Source organism: Mustela lutreola, chromosome 7, assembly GCF_030435805.1.
Source record: "Mustela lutreola isolate mMusLut2 chromosome 7, mMusLut2.pri, whole genome shotgun sequence".
NCBI classification, from domain to species: Eukaryota; Metazoa; Chordata; class Mammalia; order Carnivora; family Mustelidae; genus Mustela; species Mustela lutreola.
This window is the reverse complement of record NC_081296.1, coordinates 58,830,504-58,852,797: the sequence shown is the minus strand read 5'-3', so window position 1 is coordinate 58,852,797 and position 22,294 is coordinate 58,830,504. Positions and strand designations below refer to the sequence as shown.

Genomic DNA, 22,294 nt, shown 5'->3' with positions numbered 1-22,294 from the left:
TGCAGGACTCGATTCCAGGACCCTAAGATCATGACCTGAGCCAAAGGCAGATGCTTAACCCACTGAGCCACCCAGGTGCCCGGAAAATAAGTTTTAAAAACATATGAAGGGGGGACACCTGGGTGGCTCTGTGGGTTAAAGCCTCTGCCTTCAGCTCGGGTCATGATCCCAGGGTCGTGGGATCGAGCCCCACATCGGGCTGTCTGCTCGGTGGAGAGCCTGCTTCCTCCTCTCTCTCTCTATGCCTACCTCTCTGCCTACTTGTGATTTCTGTCTGTCAAATAAATAAATAAAATCTTAAAAAAAAAAATATGAAGGGGGACACCTGGGTGGTTCAGTGGGTTAAAGCCTCTCTGCTTTTAGCTCAGGTCACGATCCTAGGGTCCTGGGATCAAGACCCACATCAGGCTCTCTGCTCAGCAGGGAGCCTGCTTCCCCTCCTGTCTCTCTGCCTGCCTCTCTGCCTACTTGTGGTCTCTGTCAAATAAATAAATAAAATCTTTAAAAAAAAAAACATACAAAGGAATGATACTGGAGTAGATGATAGTGATGATCTTTGCTGCAATAAAATAACTAGGTATAGATAGTTGCTTTGGAGTCTTTATTATTGCTAATAATCCATTTTTGTAGTAAAAGAATCTGAAATAAATATGGCAAAATGTTAGACATTTGATAAAGCTACATGTTATATCAATGTCTACAGTTAATTCTATGATTGAATTAATTCATAAGAAATAGATACAAATATATATGCCCATTGATCCTTAGGGACCCAGTTCCTATTCTCTTCAATGTGTTTTTTAAAATTTTTAGTCTAAAATATAGCTTGCACATGTATCTAAGAATACATCTTTAAAGCACCCTTTAGTCTATAATTAGTATATTACACATATCATCTAAGAGGCAATGATGAAAAAGTATTGGATAAAAGCCTATAGAAAGGTTCCTGAGCATTTGGGAGAGAGCAGGACATTTGAATTTGATATCAAAGAGGCCATACAATGTCTTTTTATTTTTATACCCATGAACCATAGATGAAACATTTTAATTTAATGCACTTTATAAAAGGTAGGCAGCTTGACTACTTCCTGCTTTGTTGTGATGTGATTGCCTGGAATATACAGGGGTTTCTTCATTTTCCCTTGTCCATGGGGATTAACACAATAGTAATGCTCTTACTTGATTCTTGAGATACAGGAGAACAAATATGTATACAAACATGAAAGAAGGAACAAGGTAAAATGAGCTGTGTAATATATCTATCAGGTGGAATTTCTGTTTTTTTAAGGAAAAAGTATGTGTTTCTTGTGAGTAAATGACACTTAGATCTATATACTAATAGAAACTAATCTGTTTTACCTTATTAAAAAATAATTCTTATGCATCCTAGGATCCACAAAACTGTGAGTTTATGTGTGTGTGTTTAGGAGTTTATAAGAGTTCATATAATTTTACACACACTTAGTCAACTAGAGAATTTAGTTGAAAGTCCATTAATTCTGAATTAAAAATAGATAAGTAAATTTTTTGATTCTTTTTGATTCTTCTTTATTTAGTGAAATTTAGTCTTGGGTATTTCTTGGTTTCCAACTATAGTTAGTGAGTCAGTTTTTTTTCTATTTAATTCTTTATTACATTAAAAAGTATTAACCCTAACTGAATTGAATTTTGACTAAAATAATCATTCTTCTAATAAAACCAAACATGTTTTAGAAATATAATGAAGGAATATTTGATAATTTCAATGTATATTATGAATATTTTTAAAAGCTACAAACAGAATGAATTAATATCAACTTATTCTGAGATGTACATGGATTTTGCACTGAAATCTTCATCATTGTGCTTATTGCCTAGAAGGTCTGTCTGGATCTGATGTGTTGGGTCCTCAATCTATTCATAGCTGCTTTCATTTCCTGGTTTCTCAGAGTATAAATAATGGGGTTCAGTAAGGGTGTGATAACCGAGTAAAACACAGAAAGAAATTTATCCACTGAAAAGCTACTGAATGGCCAAGCATAAATGAAGATACATGGCCCAAAGAATAGAGTGACCACAGTAATGTGAGCAGACAGTGTGGACAGTGCCTTGGAGAGTCCACCAGAGGATCGACGTCGGACAGTTACCAGAATGACAGTGTAGGAAATGAGCAGGAGTATGAAGCAGATAAAAGACAATAGTCCACTGTCAGCAATTACCAGTAACTCCAGAATATAGGTCTCAGTGCAGGCAAGTTTTAGAACTAGAGGAAGGTCACAAAAAATATTGTCCACTATATTGGGGCCACAGAAGGGCAAGGTGATAGTAAAAACCATTTGGCTCATCGTATGCACAAAACCAACAGCCCATGAGAGCAGCACAGAGCCCATGAGGACCCGGCGATTCATGATGGATGTGTAGTGAAGAGGTTTGCATATTGCAATGTATCGATCAACAGCCATGACTATGAGAAGAGTCATCTCACTGCCACCTAAAAAATGGAGAAAGAACATCTGAGCCATACAGCCCCACAAAGAAATAGTTTTATTCTCCCTGAGGAAATCTGTGACCATCTTAGGGGTTGTGATTGTGGAAATAGACATATCCAGGAAGGAGAGATTTCCAAGGAGGAAGTACATTGGTGTCGAGTACAGAAGTGAGTCAAAGGTTACGGTGATGACGATGAGAAGGTTTCCTGCCACAATCGCTGCATAGGCCAACAAAAATATGAAAAAAAAGAAAATCTCAAGTTCCCAAGTATTGGTGAGTCCTAACAAAACAAACTCAGATATTGAGCTATTCATTGTATCCATCTAGTCTATGTAGGGGTTGTCAGAAAGTCATTAAAATGTAGAGTACTGAAAAAAGTGATAATTTAAACTGTGAGAATTTTGAAGATATAGACATATAGAAAATATTTGATTCCTATAGAAAGAGAAAAGATGAACATTTCTGAAAAATACATTTAATTTATTAATTCAAGCAGCATTCACATGATCAAATTTATTTTCAGCCAGAAAGGAAAAAGATAAATTAATTCTAAAAATTTATAAACAGAGTTTATAGTCATAGAGTGCATCTCCACAGTAATTTGTTGTTTCTGTCATGAGTTTATGAATGTATGAACCATGAGTTCAATAGGCCAATGAGTAAAAGAGCCAAATGATCATTAGTCAAGTGATTCAATCTTTTGCCTCCTTCCCCCTCCCTAATTTAAAATGCTCAGATGCATGGAAGTTGATATACTTTTTGGCAAATTGCTTTCAGGTAATTTCTGCATCAGCTATGCTGTATTATCACCCTTCTCTCTCTTTTGTTTTTAAATATTTTTTTTATTTTTATTAGTCGGCGAGAGAGAGAGAGAGAGCAAGTATAAGCAGGGGCAGTGGCAGGCAGTGAGAGAGAAGGGAGCTCCCCACTCAATAAGGAGCCTCATGCGAGACTTGATCCCAGGACCTTGGGATTATGAGCTGAGCTGAAGGCAGACACTGAAACAACTGAGCCACCCAGGCATCCCTCCCCTCTCTTTTATCTTAAAGAGGTATACCAATGATTTCATTTATTTCTTATTGTCCCCAAATTATAATAAATCAACCTTCCTAGGAAGTTTCTGGACAAGACCACAATGTCTCTCAGCATCCATGTTTCTTTCTTTACTTCTTTCCCTCCCCCTCCCTTCTTTCCTTCCTCACACCTTTCCTTCCTTCTTTTATTCTTTCTTCCTTCTTTATTTCTTTTATTTTTTCTTCTTTCCTCCCCTCATCCCTTTTGTCCTCATCATGTTGCCCTCCTCTTCTTCCTCATTCTTCTGAATAGCGCTGTGTATCTAATACTTTGATTTCTGGACAAAACTTGCGACCTTCACTGTTGAGCCTTTTTACCTGTTTTCCTGAATCTATTGTTGCTGAGTTTTTGACCGGAGTTTTCTTTCTTGTCCCTTTATTTTCTATATGTATATGGTCTCTGAACAACCAACAGTTTGCCAAATAGTTTTTGTTTCCTTGGCTCCTAAATTCTTATCATCTTTGTACCTAGTACAAAGGTACTTTGTACCTCTGACACAGTATCACACTTGTGTGCAGACTGAGGACTCTTACCTTGGCTCATACATTCTTGACACTTGTACTCTGTATGTGTTTCCAAATTGACCTGATACTGTTGGCTCACTATTATCTAATTTTCATTGTGATTTAGATATTTTATTCCCAACTTTCCTCCCCCCCTTTCTTTTATTCCTTTAAAAAAACTATTAGTGATGTATACCAAACACTCAGATCTAGACTTATATAGTCATAAAAGCACATACTTGTACTATGTTCCAGTCCTGGAACACCAAACAGAATGTGGAAAATCTACTCTGAATTTCCTTTTTATTTTTTTGCTTAGATATTTCATGAAATATTCAGATGTTACTGTTTAGCTTAATGAACAGAATTAAAAAAGAAAAAACTGAGTCAAGAATGAAGAGTTAAATTCTAGTCCTGGGCTCAGCATTTACTAGAGAAACATACTCTTAACTTTTGAACAGTGATTTATTTTTCCATAAAAATGAAATGATACCTACACTACTACCTCACAGATTGTTATGAGGCCCCAAGGTAACATATACAGGATATATTTGTATATTTCATTGAATATATATAGGTCCTATGTATATGCATTCAAATAAGTCTATCTTTAGCATTATTTTATTTTTTGATATTGTAAGGATACTCAAATCAGCAAGAACCACAGAAGTATTTTACTATGGAAGACTTGGTAAAGAAAATATTTTTTTAAAGATTTTATTTATTTATTTGATAGAGAAATCACAAGTAGGCAGAGAGAGGGAAGCGGGCTCCCTGCTGAGCAGAGAGCCTGGTACAGGGCTAGAGCCCAGGACCCTGAGATCTTGACCTGAGCCAAAGACAGAGGCTTAACCCACTGAGCCACCCAGACGCCCCAAAGAAGATAATGCTAATGAAAACATTTTTCTCTATGAAATATAAATGATATGATTACCTAGTTGTCTTCATTATAAAGACTTAATATTATCCTTGGTATATATTTCATTCAGTAATTGAGTCTACATACTAGTTATGCGTAGCTTTGAAACTATGCAGTCCTTAATTTCAAAATACTAACAGGAGGAAAATCTTGAGAATTATAAAAATATTTTTTTAGTTCAATTTGTAAAATTGGAAAATTAAAAGCAAAGAATTATATTTATTAATTTAGCCTTTGTTTGAAAATTTATAAGCTCTTTCATAAAATATATCCAGCATATAGATGGATTTAATTCTGTCACAATAGGTGAAATCATTTATTATGACAACTTGACATTTCTTTTATTAAAGTGTAAAATTGCAGTTTGTTATTAATACTGATATTTAAACTTACCAGTTATACCTGAGGAGTGGTCTCTTCAAAGACATGCAGTCACTGTGAGATCCTATATATATATTGTTTATCTTTTTTACCCTCATGATGATATATGGCAATCATTTGCAGGTTAAAAAAAAAAAAAAAGACAAGAGTCATATACATAAGGTGCTGACTGGTGATCAACCCTCAAAGGGAATTATTAAAATAAACATGCTTAGTATTCCCTAGAGTTCAAAACAAGGACTTACTCTCTCATTATTTAAATGGATTGTGAATTCACCAAGTGTATCAGTCATGTGAACTTTCTCTAATAAGTGCTTTGCACTAGCTCGTGTTTTGGTTGGACCAGGATGAGCACATTTATAGAAAATGGATCTATTATAAAATAAAGACTTGAGGAAATTATAATTCTATCAATCTGATTACATCAGTCTGAATATTTATTATTGATTTGGTAATTGAATGCATTTATTCTGTGAAATTAAAATAGTGAACTGAACAAGGCATATAAGGAAATTCATGGTACAAACCAGTTCTTAACAGAGACAAATCTCCTTTTACCATGTAAAGGGAGAGAAAGAGAGGAGAGAGCTTGAGCGAGCAAGCAGGGGATTCTTTCACCATGGTAATCAGTAAATGATTAATGGTAATCAATGCATAATTCCTTAATGAATTTTTACAACCAACCATTCTGGAGACAGAGAATTTTGCTAGCCCTTTTTAATTATATATAACTTCATGATGACTCAAAAGTATAAAGAAAGATCTGTAGCAAACCTTTATAAAACAATGCAATTAAGCAAATAAAATTCTAAAGGCTAACAGCATAACAATATATGATTGCAGATGAGTTCATATGCTACAGAAATTTTTTCTGTATTTATTCTTATATATAACTTTTCCATGTTGCTCCAATTAAAATCCTCTTGAAAAGGTTACAAGAAAGTGAGAGTAGTAAATATACGATACATGTGGTGCCACATTCATTTCCAAAGCCCATAACAGACATTGTTAATAGATTTCTCAAACATTTTAATTGAACCTCAGAATTTTGTTTTTAAGACTTAGTTCCTTATACAGCCACTAACAATTAGAATTGCCATGACAAATAAACGTTTTAAACATATTTATGGATGGGGCACCTGGGTGGCTCGGTGGGTTAAGTCTTTGCCTTCAGCTCAGGTCATGATCTCAGGGTCCTGGGATTGAGCCCCGCATCAGGCTCTCTGCTCAGCTTGGAAGCCTGTTTCCCCTTCTCTCTCTGCCTGCCTCTCTGCCTACTTGTGATCTCTGTCTGTCAAATAAATAAGTAAAATCTTTAAAAAATATATTTATGGATGGGGTGGCTCAGTCAGTTAAGCATAAGTGAAGCAGATAAAGTCAATTATCATATGGTTTCACTTACTTGTGGAATATAAGGAATAACACAGAGGATATTAGGAGAAGGAAAGGAAAAGTGAAGGAGGAGAAATCGGAGGGGGAGACGAACCTTGAGAGACAGTGGACATGGAGAAACAAACAGGGTTTTAGAGGGGAGGTGGGTGGGGAGATGGGTGAGCCTGGTGGAGGGTATTAAGGAGGGCATGTATTACATGGAGCACTGAGTGTTATACGTTAACAGTGAATTTTGGAACACTAAAAGAAAGAAATAAAAAGAAAGAAAGAAAAAAGTTTAAAAAAAAAGTTTGTTTGTTTGTTTTTTTCCTAGCAAATCAAGACTGTGTAAGCCCCAGATAGGGCTTACCACTAAACACAAGATAGAAGTGGGGGGAAGCATCTGTCTTCAACTCAGGTCATGATCCCAGGGTCCTAGGATCAAGCCCCACACTGGGCTCCCCACTCATCAGGGAGTCTGCTTTTCCCTCTCCCACTACTCATTCCCCCCACTCCTGCTCTCTCTGTTAAAAAAAAAATCTTTAAAGAAATATTTATGGTGAGGAAATATATGCCATGGTTTAGTGTGGCATTTGAGGAGATGTTTGCAAGAAGAAGATTCTTTAATATAGAAATCAGAAAGATAATATTAGAGCAATATTGGTGTTCTGACTCAATTACCCAAACCAAGATATGGAAGCAACCAAAGTGTTCATCACTAGATTAATGGATAAGGAAGATATGGTACATATACAGAATGGTATATTACTCAGCCATAAAAGAGAATGAAGTCTTGCCATTTGCAGCAGAATGGATGGACTTTGAGGGTGTTAAGTGAAATGAGTCAGAGAGAGACAAATAACATAAAATTTCACTCATATGTGGCATCCCAAAACAAAACAAATGAATTTTAAAAATAAACAAAAAGCAGAATTAGACATATAAATAAAGAGAACTAATGGTTGCCAATGGGCAAAATAGGTAAAGATAAGTGGGAGATACAGGCTTATAGTGAAGGAAAGAACAAGTCATGGGAATAAGACCCACAGCATAAGGAATATACTCAGTAAAATTATAATAATATATGGTGACAGATGGAGCTACACGTCTGGTGAGCTGAGTATAATGTATAAATTTGTCAAATCACAATGTTGTACACCTGAAACTAATGTAATATGTATTTAAACTATACTCAAATTAAAAATTTCATAATCAAAAAAATATATATATTAAAATATTTTTAAAAAGTGAGACATTTAAAAATTTTTTTAAAAACATAAAAAGAGATGGTTCCCAAGATGTTCAAATAATTTAAGGTTTTCTATTTGCCTTTGGAAATCTTTACAGTTTTCATAAATTCATGTATTATTATTATTTAAATAGTTTTTCATTAAATATTATTATATTATTAAATAAATTCAGGCTTGCTATCTGAAATAGCCCATTAACAATTCCCTCTGCTTTTACTTTTGCTGTATTATATTCTCTACTTAAGAGGACAGAGATATACCAAACTGTAATATATATGGGATCCCATCTTTCCCTTTATCAAAACACATTAATGGGTTTATATTGATAATAAAAATGAATCCACTAGCCTGAAACCCTGGCCTTTTCTTTTCTATAAAATCTCAGCATAGATCTTCTCTCTTTTATTCATCAATCTCCTTCATCAAGGTCTCTCTTTAATACTCACACAAAATCGTTCTCACTTAACTCTGTCTAGGTACACTGGCCATTTGCCTGGAATGCTCTTTCCCCTGCTTAAATATCTAATTCTAGAGCTTTCTTAATGTGTTCATATAAATGTCTCCCCTTAAAATGGTCTTCTGAGTCCACCACACCTAACATAGATGTCTCCCCTTGGTTACTGTCTCTGGAACAGGGATCAGGTCTGTATCTATAACTATGTATCTGTGTTTCTTTGGGCAGCGATTGTTACCTAGTAAATATTTTTTTAATGTTTCATGAATGATGAAATTCAGCTGAAAAAGCATTGAGTGTTCATGTGATCCTGGTAGAGCAAGCTCTACGAAGTTCATGGTTTTAATCTTAAATATTTCAGTTGATATTAATTCTTAGAAAACTATTTGAGTACTCAAAGATATGTAGGAAATAATTGTTTTTAGGCATGTTTTTTATATTTTATTAAAGATAATTAGCATATCAAGGCTATATAGTGAGAAAGTATTCTTATCCTCAATCAAATCACAACCCCTCTGTGAAGACTGATATGGTTGACAAATATTGACAGATATTTGAACACCTATTATGTTACTTAATATAACTTCAGGAAAGAAAATTGATACTAAACACCATATAGTATGTTGTCTTACTAAAGTTATGTATTTTTACATACTGACATTAAAACTTTAAAAAAAAATTTAAAAAGACATATGCTTATGTATTTTAAACATTCATCAGGGTTGTTTCTCTGAATTCTTCTTTTCTTAAGATTTTATTTATTCATTTGAGAGAGAGAGAACACAAGTGGTGGAGAGATGTACGGGAGCAGCAGCAGGAGAGGGAGAAGCAGACTCCCCACTAAGCAGGGAGCCGATTGTGAGGCTCAATCCCAGGACCCTAGGATTATAACATGAGCCAAAGGTAGATGCCCATACATCTGAGCCACCCAGGCACCCCTATTTCTCTGAATTCTAAGGCAAGGAAGTAATGAATGCACACTTATTTTATATTAAATCTGTGCTATGAAATTTTCCACTAGATTTTTAATAAAAGTGAACTTAATAATCGTGTGACTTTTAAGGGAATAAAATAGATGGTATTATACTTTTATTTTAATTATTCCAATAAATATATTTAAGACTCAAAAGCCCCAAATAGCAGAGGACACAAAAAAGAATCAGACTTCACTTAGGAAGTGAGCCAGGAACCAAGATGCTGGCTGCTGAGTCTCTTAATGGCTGCTTTCATTTCCTGATTCCTCAGAGTATAAATAATTGGATTAAGGAGGGGGGTGATTATAGAGTAAAACACAGAAAGAAACTTATCTACAGAGTAACTACTGAATGGGAAAGCATAGATGAAGATAGTGGGACCAAAGAAGAGTGTGACCACAGTGATATGAGCAGATAGTGTGGACACTGCCTTGGAGGATGCCCTGGAGGAGTGCTGCCAGATGGTAACCAGCATGACAATATAGGATATGAGCAAGAAAATGAAGCAGATCAGGGAGAGGAATCCACTGTTTGCAATCACCAAGAGCTCTAGGATATAGGTATCAGTGCAGGCAAGCTTGATGACCAGGGGAAGGTCACAGAAAATGCTGTCCACAACATTGGGACCACAGAAAGGTAAGCCTGCAGTGAAAACCATCTGGCTTGTGGTATGTATGAACCCAATTGCCCACGAGAGCAGTAGAAGTACAATGAGAGCCCTGTGATTCATGATGGTCTTATAGTGCAAGGGTTTACATATGGCAACATACCTATCCATGGCCATAGCTATCAGAAGAGACATCTCTCCACCCCCAAAGAAGTGCATAAAAAACATCTGGGCCATGCAGCCCCACAAGGAGATGGTCTTGCGTTTTCTAAGGAAGTCCGCAATTACTTTGGGAGTTGCAGCAGAAGAAAGACACAAGTCAAAAAATGATAAATTTGCCAGAAAGAAATACATGGAGGAATGAAGATGGTTGTCAACTATTACAGAGATCACAATGAGGAGGTTTCCTACTATGATGGCTACATAGACAAGAAAGAAGATCACAAAAAAGAGTATTTGAATTTCTTGAGAATTGGAAAGTCCCAGCAAGATGAACTCAGAAACACTTGATCTGTTGTTTGGGAGATCCATTTATCCTTTTGCATGTTTGTCAGAGGTTGCCTAGAAGAAGAAAAAAAAAAGGTTGTCACAGGGACTCAGAAGTCAGTAAACCTGATCTTTACTTACATGCTGTCTCATATGTAGGCAAACAACCATTTTGGTAACATGACTGCTTCGCAGGTATTTTGCAGGAGATATTTCATAGGACCGCATGACAGTACAAAGTGCAGAGGGCATGGAGCCAACTAAATGAAATGTGTGTGTTGGTTATCAGGAGCAAGGTTGCTTGGACATTTGAGAAAACCTTTCCCTTCTTGTTCAGCTGCAGATCAGACTGTGGGAAACACTTAACTTATTAGAAAGATAGAAAAGAGTTTTGGAAGGCATCAGCAAAACAGATTTTTATATTTTTCAGAAAGTGCATTTACTGACACATTTTTGTGACAGTCTCAGTATGCAGCAAAATGTTTGCCATATTATAGGCACCTGGGTGGCTCAGTCAGTTAAGTATCCAGCTCTTGGTTTCAGCTCAGGTCATGATAATCATGAATGGTGGGATTGAGCCCCCTGGAGGCTTGCATTGAACCCATGCAAACATCTTCAGATTCTTTCTCCCTTTCCCTCTGCTCATCCTCTCTCAAATAAATAAAATCTTAAAAAGAGGTTTGCCATATTAAATATTGCTAAAGTCACATAATCTGCATTATGCTTCTTAAATAGAACTGATTACAAATCATGAGCATATGGTTGTTAGAAGGTTGAATATGGGTACAGTTATATTATTAACTGAGATTAAAGCCCATTACTAAGGGAAGATTAAGGTTGTTAGAATTGAATGACCAGATTGACTCTCAAAACTACAGATGCTCACTTACGAATTGCCTAACTTTTCATGTGATTAGACATGAAGTATATCCTATCTGTGCATGCATATCCAGTTGTTGCAAAATTGAATTAAATATCCATTTTTATCTGGTTATCTTTTTTTAAGTCATATGTTTTCACATATTTAAGTGAATAATATATTATGTTTTACTTACATACAAGTGAAACATTCTATTACATATGTAATAGAAACATCTAAATCACTATCACTAATACTAGTGAAGTTTACCATTATAGTCTTGTTATTATAGTCTTGTTCCACTTAACTCCCATTACTGAGGGGTAAAGAGTAAGGTGAATCATTGACCTTTGTAAACATGATTTTATAAAATTTCAAATATGTTGGATTGTTTGAAAAGAGTGCCATTTTGGATTACTTAGCTTTCTTGGACCTGTCCTTTCTCACAGTTACTTCCTTAAAGTTCTTTTAGCCTTTAACTTTATCAAGATGGAAAAAGTCATATATTATGTTACTGACTGAGATGGATTCAGCTAAACTAAGTGAACTTTTTAAAAATACACACATATCAGGGGAATAGGTCAGAGCTCAATGTATATAAATTCACTTTTTCGAGACCTTCCTGTTTGCCTGATTGTAGCTCTGTTGTTCAAGTCTTATTCCAGGCTTGTAGTTCCTCTCTAGTCCTTTCCTTGGTTTTATGAAAGCCTAGACCCAGGCCTAATGCAGATCACCAGAAAAGAAAATAGAATACATGGTTTCAGGGTACCTATTAAACTTTTTGGTACATAGTTCAAATTTTTAAAATACAGTATATTTAGATAACATAATAAGCATTTACTCATATTCTCTTTTCTATATATGGTTACTATCACTAACACACACAGTTATTGTAAGTGGCTTATAATCTCCCATTATGTTTGACACCATCTTTCAGAGTAGCATAAAAACTTGCTTCTTTCAGGGGTGGCTGGGTTGTTTAGTCAGTAAGTGTCCGCCTTCGGCACAGGTCATGATCCCAGGGACCTGGGATCGAGCCCCATGTCGGGCTCCCTGATCAGCAGGAATCGTGCTTCTCCCTCTCCCACTCCCCGTGCTTGTGTTCCCTTTCTTCCTGTGTCTCTCTCTGTCAAATAAATAAATAAAATCTTTAAAAACAAAACAAAAAACGTTCCTTATTTCACAAGGCAATAGAACTGAAAATGGAAATCTCTGTTAGTTCTCATTCACAGATGTGAATGTGTATTTGTTCTTTGTGCTTCACACCCCTGCTGTAAGACAATGATCTTACCTAAGCTACAGTTTCTGGACGTTCTGTATTTGTCTGCAGTATGCAATAAGTACATTTGCAGGTGCACATGGGTCTGGCAGAGATAGAGTCCTAGACAAGATGCTGTCTCTAAATTTTTTTCACATTAAAGTGTTTAACTACTTGGCCATTTTCAGAATGTTGCCATAGGAAAGTTGAATTTTCTCATACATTTTCTAATAATTCCTAAGAAGTTAATGAAACCATCAATGTTTTATAAGTGGTGATATTCTATGATTTTCAAAGTCATGAACCAGGTATTTTACCCTTGCATTTCTATCATTTATCTCTCCTTTAAAATAATTGCGTTTCTAAAAACAATGAAGGAACTTTCTCTTTTTGCTATATATAAGTCAAAGAATAAAATCTTTCAACCTGATAAAGATAACCAAACAATTTGAGCATACCTAAATTTCTTTTCCCTAAGAATAACTTACTTTGCTGGACTGTTATCTTAATTCCTGGTAGCCATTTATATAGTCTTTCTGATTTTTGTATTTTTTTTTTCAGTTGTGACAAAATCAGGTATATTCCAGTTTAATTTTACCCTTCCAGCCTTCTCTTCAATTATCTTTTTGGTATGTGAACATATCACTTATGGATACATTTAAGGTTATTAATGAAAATAATGAGATAGATGAAAATAATGAGAGAGATGGTATGTAAGGTAGAGTAATGGCTCAGGATTATGTAACCTACCTGTTTGCACTTGGACTTCAGAAGTAACATTGATATGAAGTGGATGCTTAATCTTCATCATTCAGTGATTTTATTTTCTGCTCTGAATTTCAAAAGACAGCTATATATCAGTGTATCGCTAGTAGAAGCACAAAGGAGAACACTCATTTGATTGTTTTTAGATTCCCCAGAGACTAGTAATAAAAAAGCAATTGGGATGTTAAAATAAATTTGTGACACTACATGAATGAGACATCATTTTTCATCCATAAAATTGATAATACTTTAAAGACAATATTCAGTATTCAGGTGGGCAGTGGAAAGGTATGACTAGAGTTGAATTATGAAAATTTTATATTATATTCATTCTTTTGTTGGAGTTTGTTTTCTACAGTAATCACTGAAAATGTATTTAGGAAAATTTAAATATTCTAGATTATTTTAATTCTAAATTGCATTAAGGCTGAAATTTTCACATTTAAACTCTAATCTGTCTAGAATTTATTGGTAAATACTACGAGGTAATTTTTTTTATCTTTGCAGTTAAATAATAATTCATTCCAGTAAGAATTTGTTAGGCTTTCTTTATAACCTTTTGAATTTGTTGATAGATCAGGTTCTTCTCCTGGTGTACTCATTTTCTGTTTTTTTCTCCCTCACAATTTTCGAGGAGGTACTACAAATTTTACTACTCATTATGTTTACAATATATTTAATGTATGGAAGGGCAAGTCTGCATTCACTCAATGCTTTATTCATTCACAGTTTTCTTGGTGAGCTTCATATGGTTTTATTCTAAATTAGATTTATTTTCTAAAGTTATAAAATTCCACCGATATTTTGATGTTACAGTATTAAACTTTATAAGAAATGTAAAAAAAATGAACAGAATTACAACATTGAGTCTTTCATCCAAAAGGATTTTATTTCCTCTAAATGTCTGCCTACTTATGATACAATAAAATTTTCTCATCTTCATTATCAACACATTTTTTGCCATTTTTTATTATAATTAATTTTGCCTATTTCCTACTTTGATGCTTTACTTAATATGATCTTTTTCTTTATCATAATTGATTTTATTGTTTGTTTTCATTTTTTACATATTTAAGTGGTAAATGGTATCATTGTGGAAATTTCATTTGCAATTTTTTTCAGTTCATTGTCTTCTTTGTTTTAGGTTACTTGTAAAATAACCTATAAATATTAATAACATATTTTTTCTAATACATTTCTTGTGTCTTATTGTATTAACTAGAATTTTAGAACAATGCTGAATAACAATGATAATAACTATGGCAGAACTTGTTAGTTTCCCAACCATGACCCTTCCTTATTTCTTAAAAAGAAAGCTTATTTTCTTGGGATCAGCTGTCAGTGCACTTCCGTGGAGTCTCCAACCCACACACAAAGTTGATCTCCCTCCCTGAGCCAGTCACAGTTTTTCATTTTCATTTTCATTTTCCTCACCAGTTTAGCAATGAGTCCAGAACATTTCCAGTAAGGAATATTTTCCTGCCAAACACATGATTGTATCGTGGTGAGACCAATGTTGGATTTTGGACCTACACATATATGAGATAATAAATTTGGCCGAGTAGCCTTCTCCCATTCTTCATTAGTATCAGACACCTGAATTCATTAAATAACATTATGCACCCTTCCCTGCAAGAAAAAGTCGCCAATACCATGAAAGTAAACAGTGTTATTAGGAAGCTACTTGGTGAAAATTCTTTGTAGGTGCTGACTCCTAGGAGAGTTTTATACTTTTCCTCTCCCTAACTCCATTTTTTCTCAAGTCTATTTGGAAAATTTTGAGTTTTTATACTAATGTTAAGTACTATAAATGCTTATAGTTTAATGCTATCAGTAAAATATTGTACAAACAGAAGGATGTTAAGTAATTACTCAAGTGACAAAATATCTGAGTTGCTAACAGAAAATGTTCAGGGAAACCAAAGATAAGCATCAGCTGGAAGCTACCACCAAATCTAAGCTGGAGGGGCAAAAGAAGATGCAGTTATGCCATCGCCCAAGGGTGTGATCATGTTTTTTGTTTTCTTCTTCTCCCTTGAGAAACTTCCATGAACATAGAGGCCTCATCCAACCAAATTTATTATCTCATATCTGCAAAGGTCTTTTTGCATGTGCATATTCACAAGTTTCCTGATAAGGGTGTTGACTTCTTTGGGAGATCATTATTCTGGTTATAACAACTACTGTGCAAAAGTCTGAAGTGTTGTGGCCCATTTCCCTAAGAGAACTAGAGCCATGGAAGTGTGGCTGAGTTTCAGAGTGAGCCACAGAAGTACTGCAGATATCTGGGCTAAGGTAGTGTGAATATGTGTATGTGTGTGTGATTGTATTCTTTGTCGTCCTTTCCTCCTACCTCATGTTAATCTAACAGTGATACTCATTTGTAAGCATCTGGAGGTCAAGTGACCCAGGGTCCTGGAAATGCAGTCTTCATGGATTAGGGTAGCCAATGATACAGAGCAAATTTGTAGAAATGAAAAGAATGGATTGAAAGGAAAATGGACATGCGATGGCACACATCCTTTTATTATTCAGTCTTTCTGGAATACAAGTGTGGTGTGTGGAATTTCTACAGACATTTTGTGACAAATTATTTTTTAAAGATTTTACTTATTTATTTGACAAAGGGAGATCACAAGTAGTCAGAGAGGCAGGCAGAGAGAGAGAGAGAGGAAAACAGGCTCCCTGCTGAGCAGAAAGCCCGATGTGAGGCTCAATCCCTGGACCCTGAGATCATAACCTGAGCTGGAGGCAGTGGATTAACCCACTGAGCCACCCAGGCACCCCTTTGTGACAAATTATTTTAAAAAAGAGCATACACACAGGAGGTTTTGGAGTCTCTGGTGATACTGTGGTACTACTATACCAACACTGTACTAAGATATTATGATTTGTTTTACACTAACCATAACACTGTAATCATGGTTGATAACTAGCAGATCAACAATGAGACAAAATGAACACAAAAACCTCATTCTTTGAAATGAAAGGGTCCTGACACATTTGTAAAGTTTTGGGGAGTTTATATAGGGCAAGTATTCTGAGACATCAGCTTAAAAGTTAAAGTATGGCATCTTGTACCTCAATCACTACCACAAAGAAGTAAGCATAATGTCTGGTAGTTCGCTCCAAGTTTTAGGAGCTGTACATTCCAACATGTGTATATTACTTATTGATTGATTGACATGAGGGTTCTAGTTTTTATGAACTTAATTCAGGAAAGCAACTTAGCAGATTTAGTACAGAGTGAAAGTAGCCTTATTACTGGGGCCGTATGTCCAGGCAAATTCTACAGTATTAAAATTACCTATGTTGGGAAACAGACCATTTATAAGGTTTTCCATATCCTAATAGGAGAATCACAGTGTAGGTTCCTAAGATTATGTAGCATGGCTATGCCATGTGTAGCAGAGAACTGTACATGAGTTGGAAATCAGCTCCTGTCATTCTGCTGTGCCCACATAGAAATGGATCATGGTAGCATAGAACTTCTACTGACTATTGAGATGGAGCTATTTTTCATATTTGTGTTCTTTTATATTAAGATGTACTAAAGAGCATCACAATTTTAAAATTGTACCCTGCTATCTTTGGGTGGCATCCTCTAGGATGTAGTGTACACTCTTATTATATAAATCACATTATATACAATTTGTTCCCAATAAGAAGAATCTTCAGGATTTTATAGGATATTCCCCATTCTTCATTCCCTGTAATACATGTGTATAATATATGCCTTCTTTTTTCACAGCTTCAGGTTCTCTAGTTCCAGAAATTCTGGGATATGTTTCCACCAGTGATGCAGTAAGATTTCTATTAACCTCAAGCTCAGTCACTTTTCAGTTTTCTTTCCCAGAGATGTAAAGGCAAGGAAAGGTGTTACCATCCTGTAAAAGGTAATTTACTTTGACTACCCAAAGAGGTAGCACTGCTACTACAAAGATAAGTAGGATCATGGAAAAAAAAATTTTATCCAAATTGAAATACTATCCTATTTCTGAGGTGAAAAAATGTATTGGATGGTATACTTACAGAGATGACATTGAAAAAGAAAAGATTAGTGAACATCAAAACATAGCAATAGCACTATACAAAGTAAAACACAAGGAGAATGAAAATAATTTTTTTCTAATATATTTTTTTAATTTTTTATTTTTTATACACATATATTTTTATCCCCAGGGGTACAGGTCTGTGAATCGCCAGGTTTACACACTTCACAGCACTCACCAAAGCACATACCCTCCCCAATGTCCATATCCCCACCCCCCTTCTCCCAACCCCCTTCCCCCCAGCAACCCTCAGTTTGTTTTGTGAGATTAAGAGTCACTTATGGTTTGTCTCCCTCCCAATCCCATCTTGTTTCATTTCTTCTTCTCCTACCCACTTAAGCCCCCATGTTGCATCTCCACTTCCTCATATCAGGGAGATCATATGATAGTTGTCTTTCTCCGCTTGACTTATTTCACTAAGCATGATACGCTCTAGTTCCATCCATGTTTTCGCAAATGCCAAGATTTCATTTCTTTTGATGGCTGCATAGTATTCCATTGTGTATATATACCACATCTTCTTGATCCATTCATCTGTTGATGGACATCTAGGTTCTTTCCCTAGTTTGGCTATTGTGGACACCACAATGAGATATCACCTCACACCAGTCAGAATGGCTAAAATCAACAAGTCAGGAAATGACAGATACTGGCGAGGATGCGGAGAAAGGGGAACCCTCCTACACTGTTGGTGGGAATGCAAGCTGGTGCAACCACTCTGGAAAACAGCATGGAGGTTCCTCAAAATGTTGAAAATAGAACTGCCCTATGACCCAGTAATTGCACTACTGGGTATTTACCCTAAAGATATGAACGTAGTGATCCAAAGGGGCACGTGCACCCTAATGTTTATAGCAGCAATGTCCACAATAAAAATAATTTTTATTATATACATCTCTTTAAAAGGTAAGTGACCAGGGCGCCTGGGTGGCTCAGAGGCCGAAGCCTCTGCCTTCGGCTCAGGTCATGGTCCCAGGGTCCTGGGATCGAGCCCCGAATCGGGCTCTCTGCTCAGCAGGGAGTCTGCTTCCCCCTCTCTCTCTGCCTGCCTCTCTGCCTACTTGTAATCTCTGTCTGTTAAATAAATAAATTTAAAAAAAAGGTAAATGACCATACACAGCAAAGGTAATAACAGTATATTGTTGAATATATTATCTCAATAGATTAACAGTAGACAGTAATATAAAACAGAACAAATACCAGGGCCAAGAGAAGGTGAATGGAAATATACTGTTGCAACTTTCTTATGATACCCAGAAAGATATATATTGATATTAGCCTGTGATACAGTAAAATGTTCAGTATGTATTTGTAACCCTAAAATAAACACTAAAAACCTCAAGAAAAAGATAGCTAAGAGGTCAAGATTAGTCATACAAAAAAATTTAACTAAATAATAAGTAGAAAAAAATATAAATAATACTCAAATATCCAAGAAAATACATAAAAAAGAAAACTGATAAAAAATGAAACAAATATAAAATAAAAACATTGTCAATTTTAACTGAAACATGTCTATTATGATATGTATAAATGAACTAATAACCTATTTAAAAGCAGAGATTATTGTATTGGATAGATGTATGTTGCATACAAGAAACCACCACTAATAATAAAGACCTATACAGATGAGAAGTGAAAGGATAGTGTAAGAAAAACTACTTTGATACGTTCCTGTTAACCAGACTGTGTTGTATCAATTTACTCTTTTATTGTAACAAATTACCACAAACTTAGTGACCTAAAATAATAAAAATTTATTATGCTACAATTCTTTAAGTCAGAAATCTGATCCAGGTCTCACTGGGGTACACTTAGTTGGCAGAATTGTATTTCTTTCTGGAGACTCTATGAAAGAATCTGTTTCCTTGTCTTTTCCAATTAAACCAAATGAAGCAGAAAATGTGAAAAAATATAAATATAAAACATCTGACAAGAATGGAAATTTTAATCCAATCCTATAATAATAATCCTATAATAATCCTATTATATGTCATTTATTTTATGGGACTTGTCATGCATTTACATACACACACACACACACACACACATACATACACACACATACATACATACACACACAAACCCAACAAGATATCATACTCTTTTTTGTACAGTCAATATTTAGTAGATGCTTATTTACATATATCAACATATTCCTTTTTGTGGTCTTAAAACATACTAATTCATAAGATCTTTGAATCTTTGAATACCCTTGTATTGGTCATCCTCCTCACTAGAATTTTCTGTCCCCATGCAATTCCATGGGTGTATCTTTCAAGTTGCCTGGATATCAGCTAACCACTGCTCTAAAAGACCTTGCTTAACCACCAAAAGCAAAGAAACTAGCATATCCCAGTCAAACTCTATCATAACACTATTTTTTATTTGCTTTAGAGCACTATCACTTTTGGATATTATGGGTTGTTTTCAGTTTAATAGTTTAAATTGTGTTTATCTACCTGACTATATCCCCAAGAGACCTGAAATCTCACCTGCCTTATTCACATAGCTAGAACAGTGCCTGAAAATTGCCAAGTACTTAATAAATGTAGTATTTGCTAAAATGACTGAATGATTCAGTGCATGAATAAGTGTTTTAATCAGTTCCAACTAAATTTTCTCCATTGTTGCTTGTCTAATTCTTCTATTTCATTCAGTAAGCCATGTGACGATTCAGTAACTTCTTCATGGAAGCTTTCACTTCCTGGTTGCGAAGGGTATAAATCACAGGGTTCATCAAAGGAAAGATGACCGTGTGAAAGAGAGAAACCACTTTGTCAGCTGGGAAGGCTCTGAATGGGCGAGTATAGATGAAGATGGCAGGTCCAAACATCAGAAACACAATGATAATGTGTGTGGTACATGTGGAAAGAGCCTTATTCTTCCCCTCAGAGGAATGTCCCTGCACACGGCAGAGGATGACTGCATAGGAGGTCAGAAGTCCCAGGAAGCACAGCAGGGTAAGCAGGCCACTGTTGGACACCATCAGGAGCTCCACCACAAAAGTGTCTGTGCAGGCCAGCTTGATGACCTGTGGCACATCACAGAAGAAGTTATCCAGCTTGTTTGGACCACAGAAGGGCAAGTGGAGAATAAGGGCTACTTGTACAATGGAATGAGTGAAGCCTCCAAGCCACAGAGCCAACAGCAAGGCATAGCAGACTCTAGGGTTCATGACCGTGGAATAGTGCAAAGGATGACAGATGGCGATGTAGCGGTCAAAGGCCATCACAACAAGAAGGAACATCTCCCCCGCCCCCAGAAAGTGCAAGAAAAAGAGCTGAGTGATGCAGCCTCTGTAGGAGATTATTTTCTTCTCAGAGAGGAAGTCCACCAGCATCCTCGGAGCCACAATGAAGGAATAGGATGCATCAAGGAAAGCCAAATTGCCCAGAAAGAAGTAGAGTGGGGCTGTGAGGCCAGGGTCTGATCTGATGGTGAGGATGATGAGGAAATTTCCGGGGAGGATGATGAGGTAGAAAACTAAGACTAACACGAAAACTAGGAGTTGAGCCTGTTGAGACTGGGTCAGACCGAGGAGGATGAATTCTGTCACCAGTGTGTTATTCTCCCTCTCCATCTCTCCTCTGTCTGCAGAATAACAAAGTATTATCTGTTATAACCACCTTTTCATCTTTTCCATAACTCTTCTCCAGGTAAATACATTTACCACATTCAACACTTGTGTAGCTGAAAAAAATGCATGTCCCATAAGTGTCTTGTGTTTTGAGTTGACCCTACTACCCTCCATTTCTTGATCCATCCCTAATGTGTTTTTTTTCATAACCACACACTCACTCTCATTTAACCATGTGCTTCTTTTTTTTTTTTTTTTTTTTTTTTTTTTTTTTTTTTTTCACGGTTGCTTGCCTTTTTATTTTTATTTTTATTTTTTTTTTTAATTTTTTATTTTTTATAAACATATATTTTTATCCCCAGGGGTACAGGTCTGTGAATCACCAGGTTTACACACTTCACAGCACTCACCAAATCACATACCCTCCCCAATGTCCATAATCCCACCCCCTTCTCCCAAACCCCCTCCCCCCGGCAACCCTCAGTTTGTTTCGTGAGATTAAGAGTCACTTATGGTTTGTCTCCCTCCCAATCCCATCTTGTTTCATTTATTCTTCTTCTACCCACTTAAGCCTCCATGTTGCATCACCACTTCCTCATATCAGGGAGATCATATGATAGTTGTCTTTCTCTGCTTGACTTATTTCGCTAAGCATGATACGCTCTAGTTCCATCCATGTTGTCGCAAATGGCAAGATTTCATTTCTTTTGATGGCTGCATAGTATTCCATTGTGTATATATACCACATCTTCTTGATCCATTCATCTGTTGATGGACATCTAGGTTCTTTCCATAGTTTGGCTATTGTGGACATTGCTGCTATAAACATTCGGGTGCATGTGTCCCTTTGGATCACTACATTTGTATCTTTAGGGTAAATACCCAATAGTGCAATTGCTGGGTCATAGGGCAGTTCTATTTTCAACATTTTGAGGAACCTCCATGCTGTTTTCCAGAGTGGCTGCACCAGCTTGCATTCCCACCAACAGTGTAGGAGGGTTCCCCTTTCTCCGCATCCTCGCCAGCATCTGTCATTTCCTGATTTGTTGATTTTAGCCATTCTGACTGGTGTGAGGTGATATCTCATTGTGGTTTTGATTTGTATTTCCCTGATGCCGAGTGATATGGAGCACTTTTTCATGTGTCTGTTCGCCATCTGGATGTCTTCTTTGCAGAAATGTCTGTTCATGTCTTCTGCCAAGCCTTTCTCAAGAAACAAGAAAGGTCTCAGGTACACAACCTAACCCTACACCTAAAGGAGCTGGAGAAAGAACAAGAAAGAAACCCTAAGC

At 36.0% G+C, this 22,294-nt stretch overlaps 3 protein-coding genes across 3 annotated transcripts; all 3 read right to left on the bottom strand.

Moving 5' to 3' along the window:
- Positions 1–1,853: 1,853 nt before the first annotated feature.
- On the bottom strand, positions 1,854–2,792 carry LOC131835271 (olfactory receptor 4L1-like). The gene has a single exon (XM_059179633.1). The coding sequence runs from the start codon at positions 2,790–2,792 to the stop codon at positions 1,854–1,856; it is 939 nt and encodes a 312-aa protein (XP_059035616.1).
- A 6,799-nt stretch (positions 2,793–9,591) lies between these two features.
- On the bottom strand, positions 9,592–10,533 carry LOC131837142 (olfactory receptor 4K13-like). The gene has a single exon (XM_059183395.1). It carries the CDS (start codon positions 10,531–10,533, stop codon positions 9,592–9,594), a length of 942 nt encoding a protein of 313 aa, XP_059039378.1.
- Positions 10,534–20,078: 9,545 nt separating this feature from the next.
- On the bottom strand, positions 20,079–21,005 carry LOC131835270 (olfactory receptor 4N5). The gene has a single exon (XM_059179632.1). It carries the CDS (start codon positions 21,003–21,005, stop codon positions 20,079–20,081), a length of 927 nt encoding a protein of 308 aa, XP_059035615.1.
- Between the last annotated feature and the right edge of the window lie 1,289 nt (positions 21,006–22,294).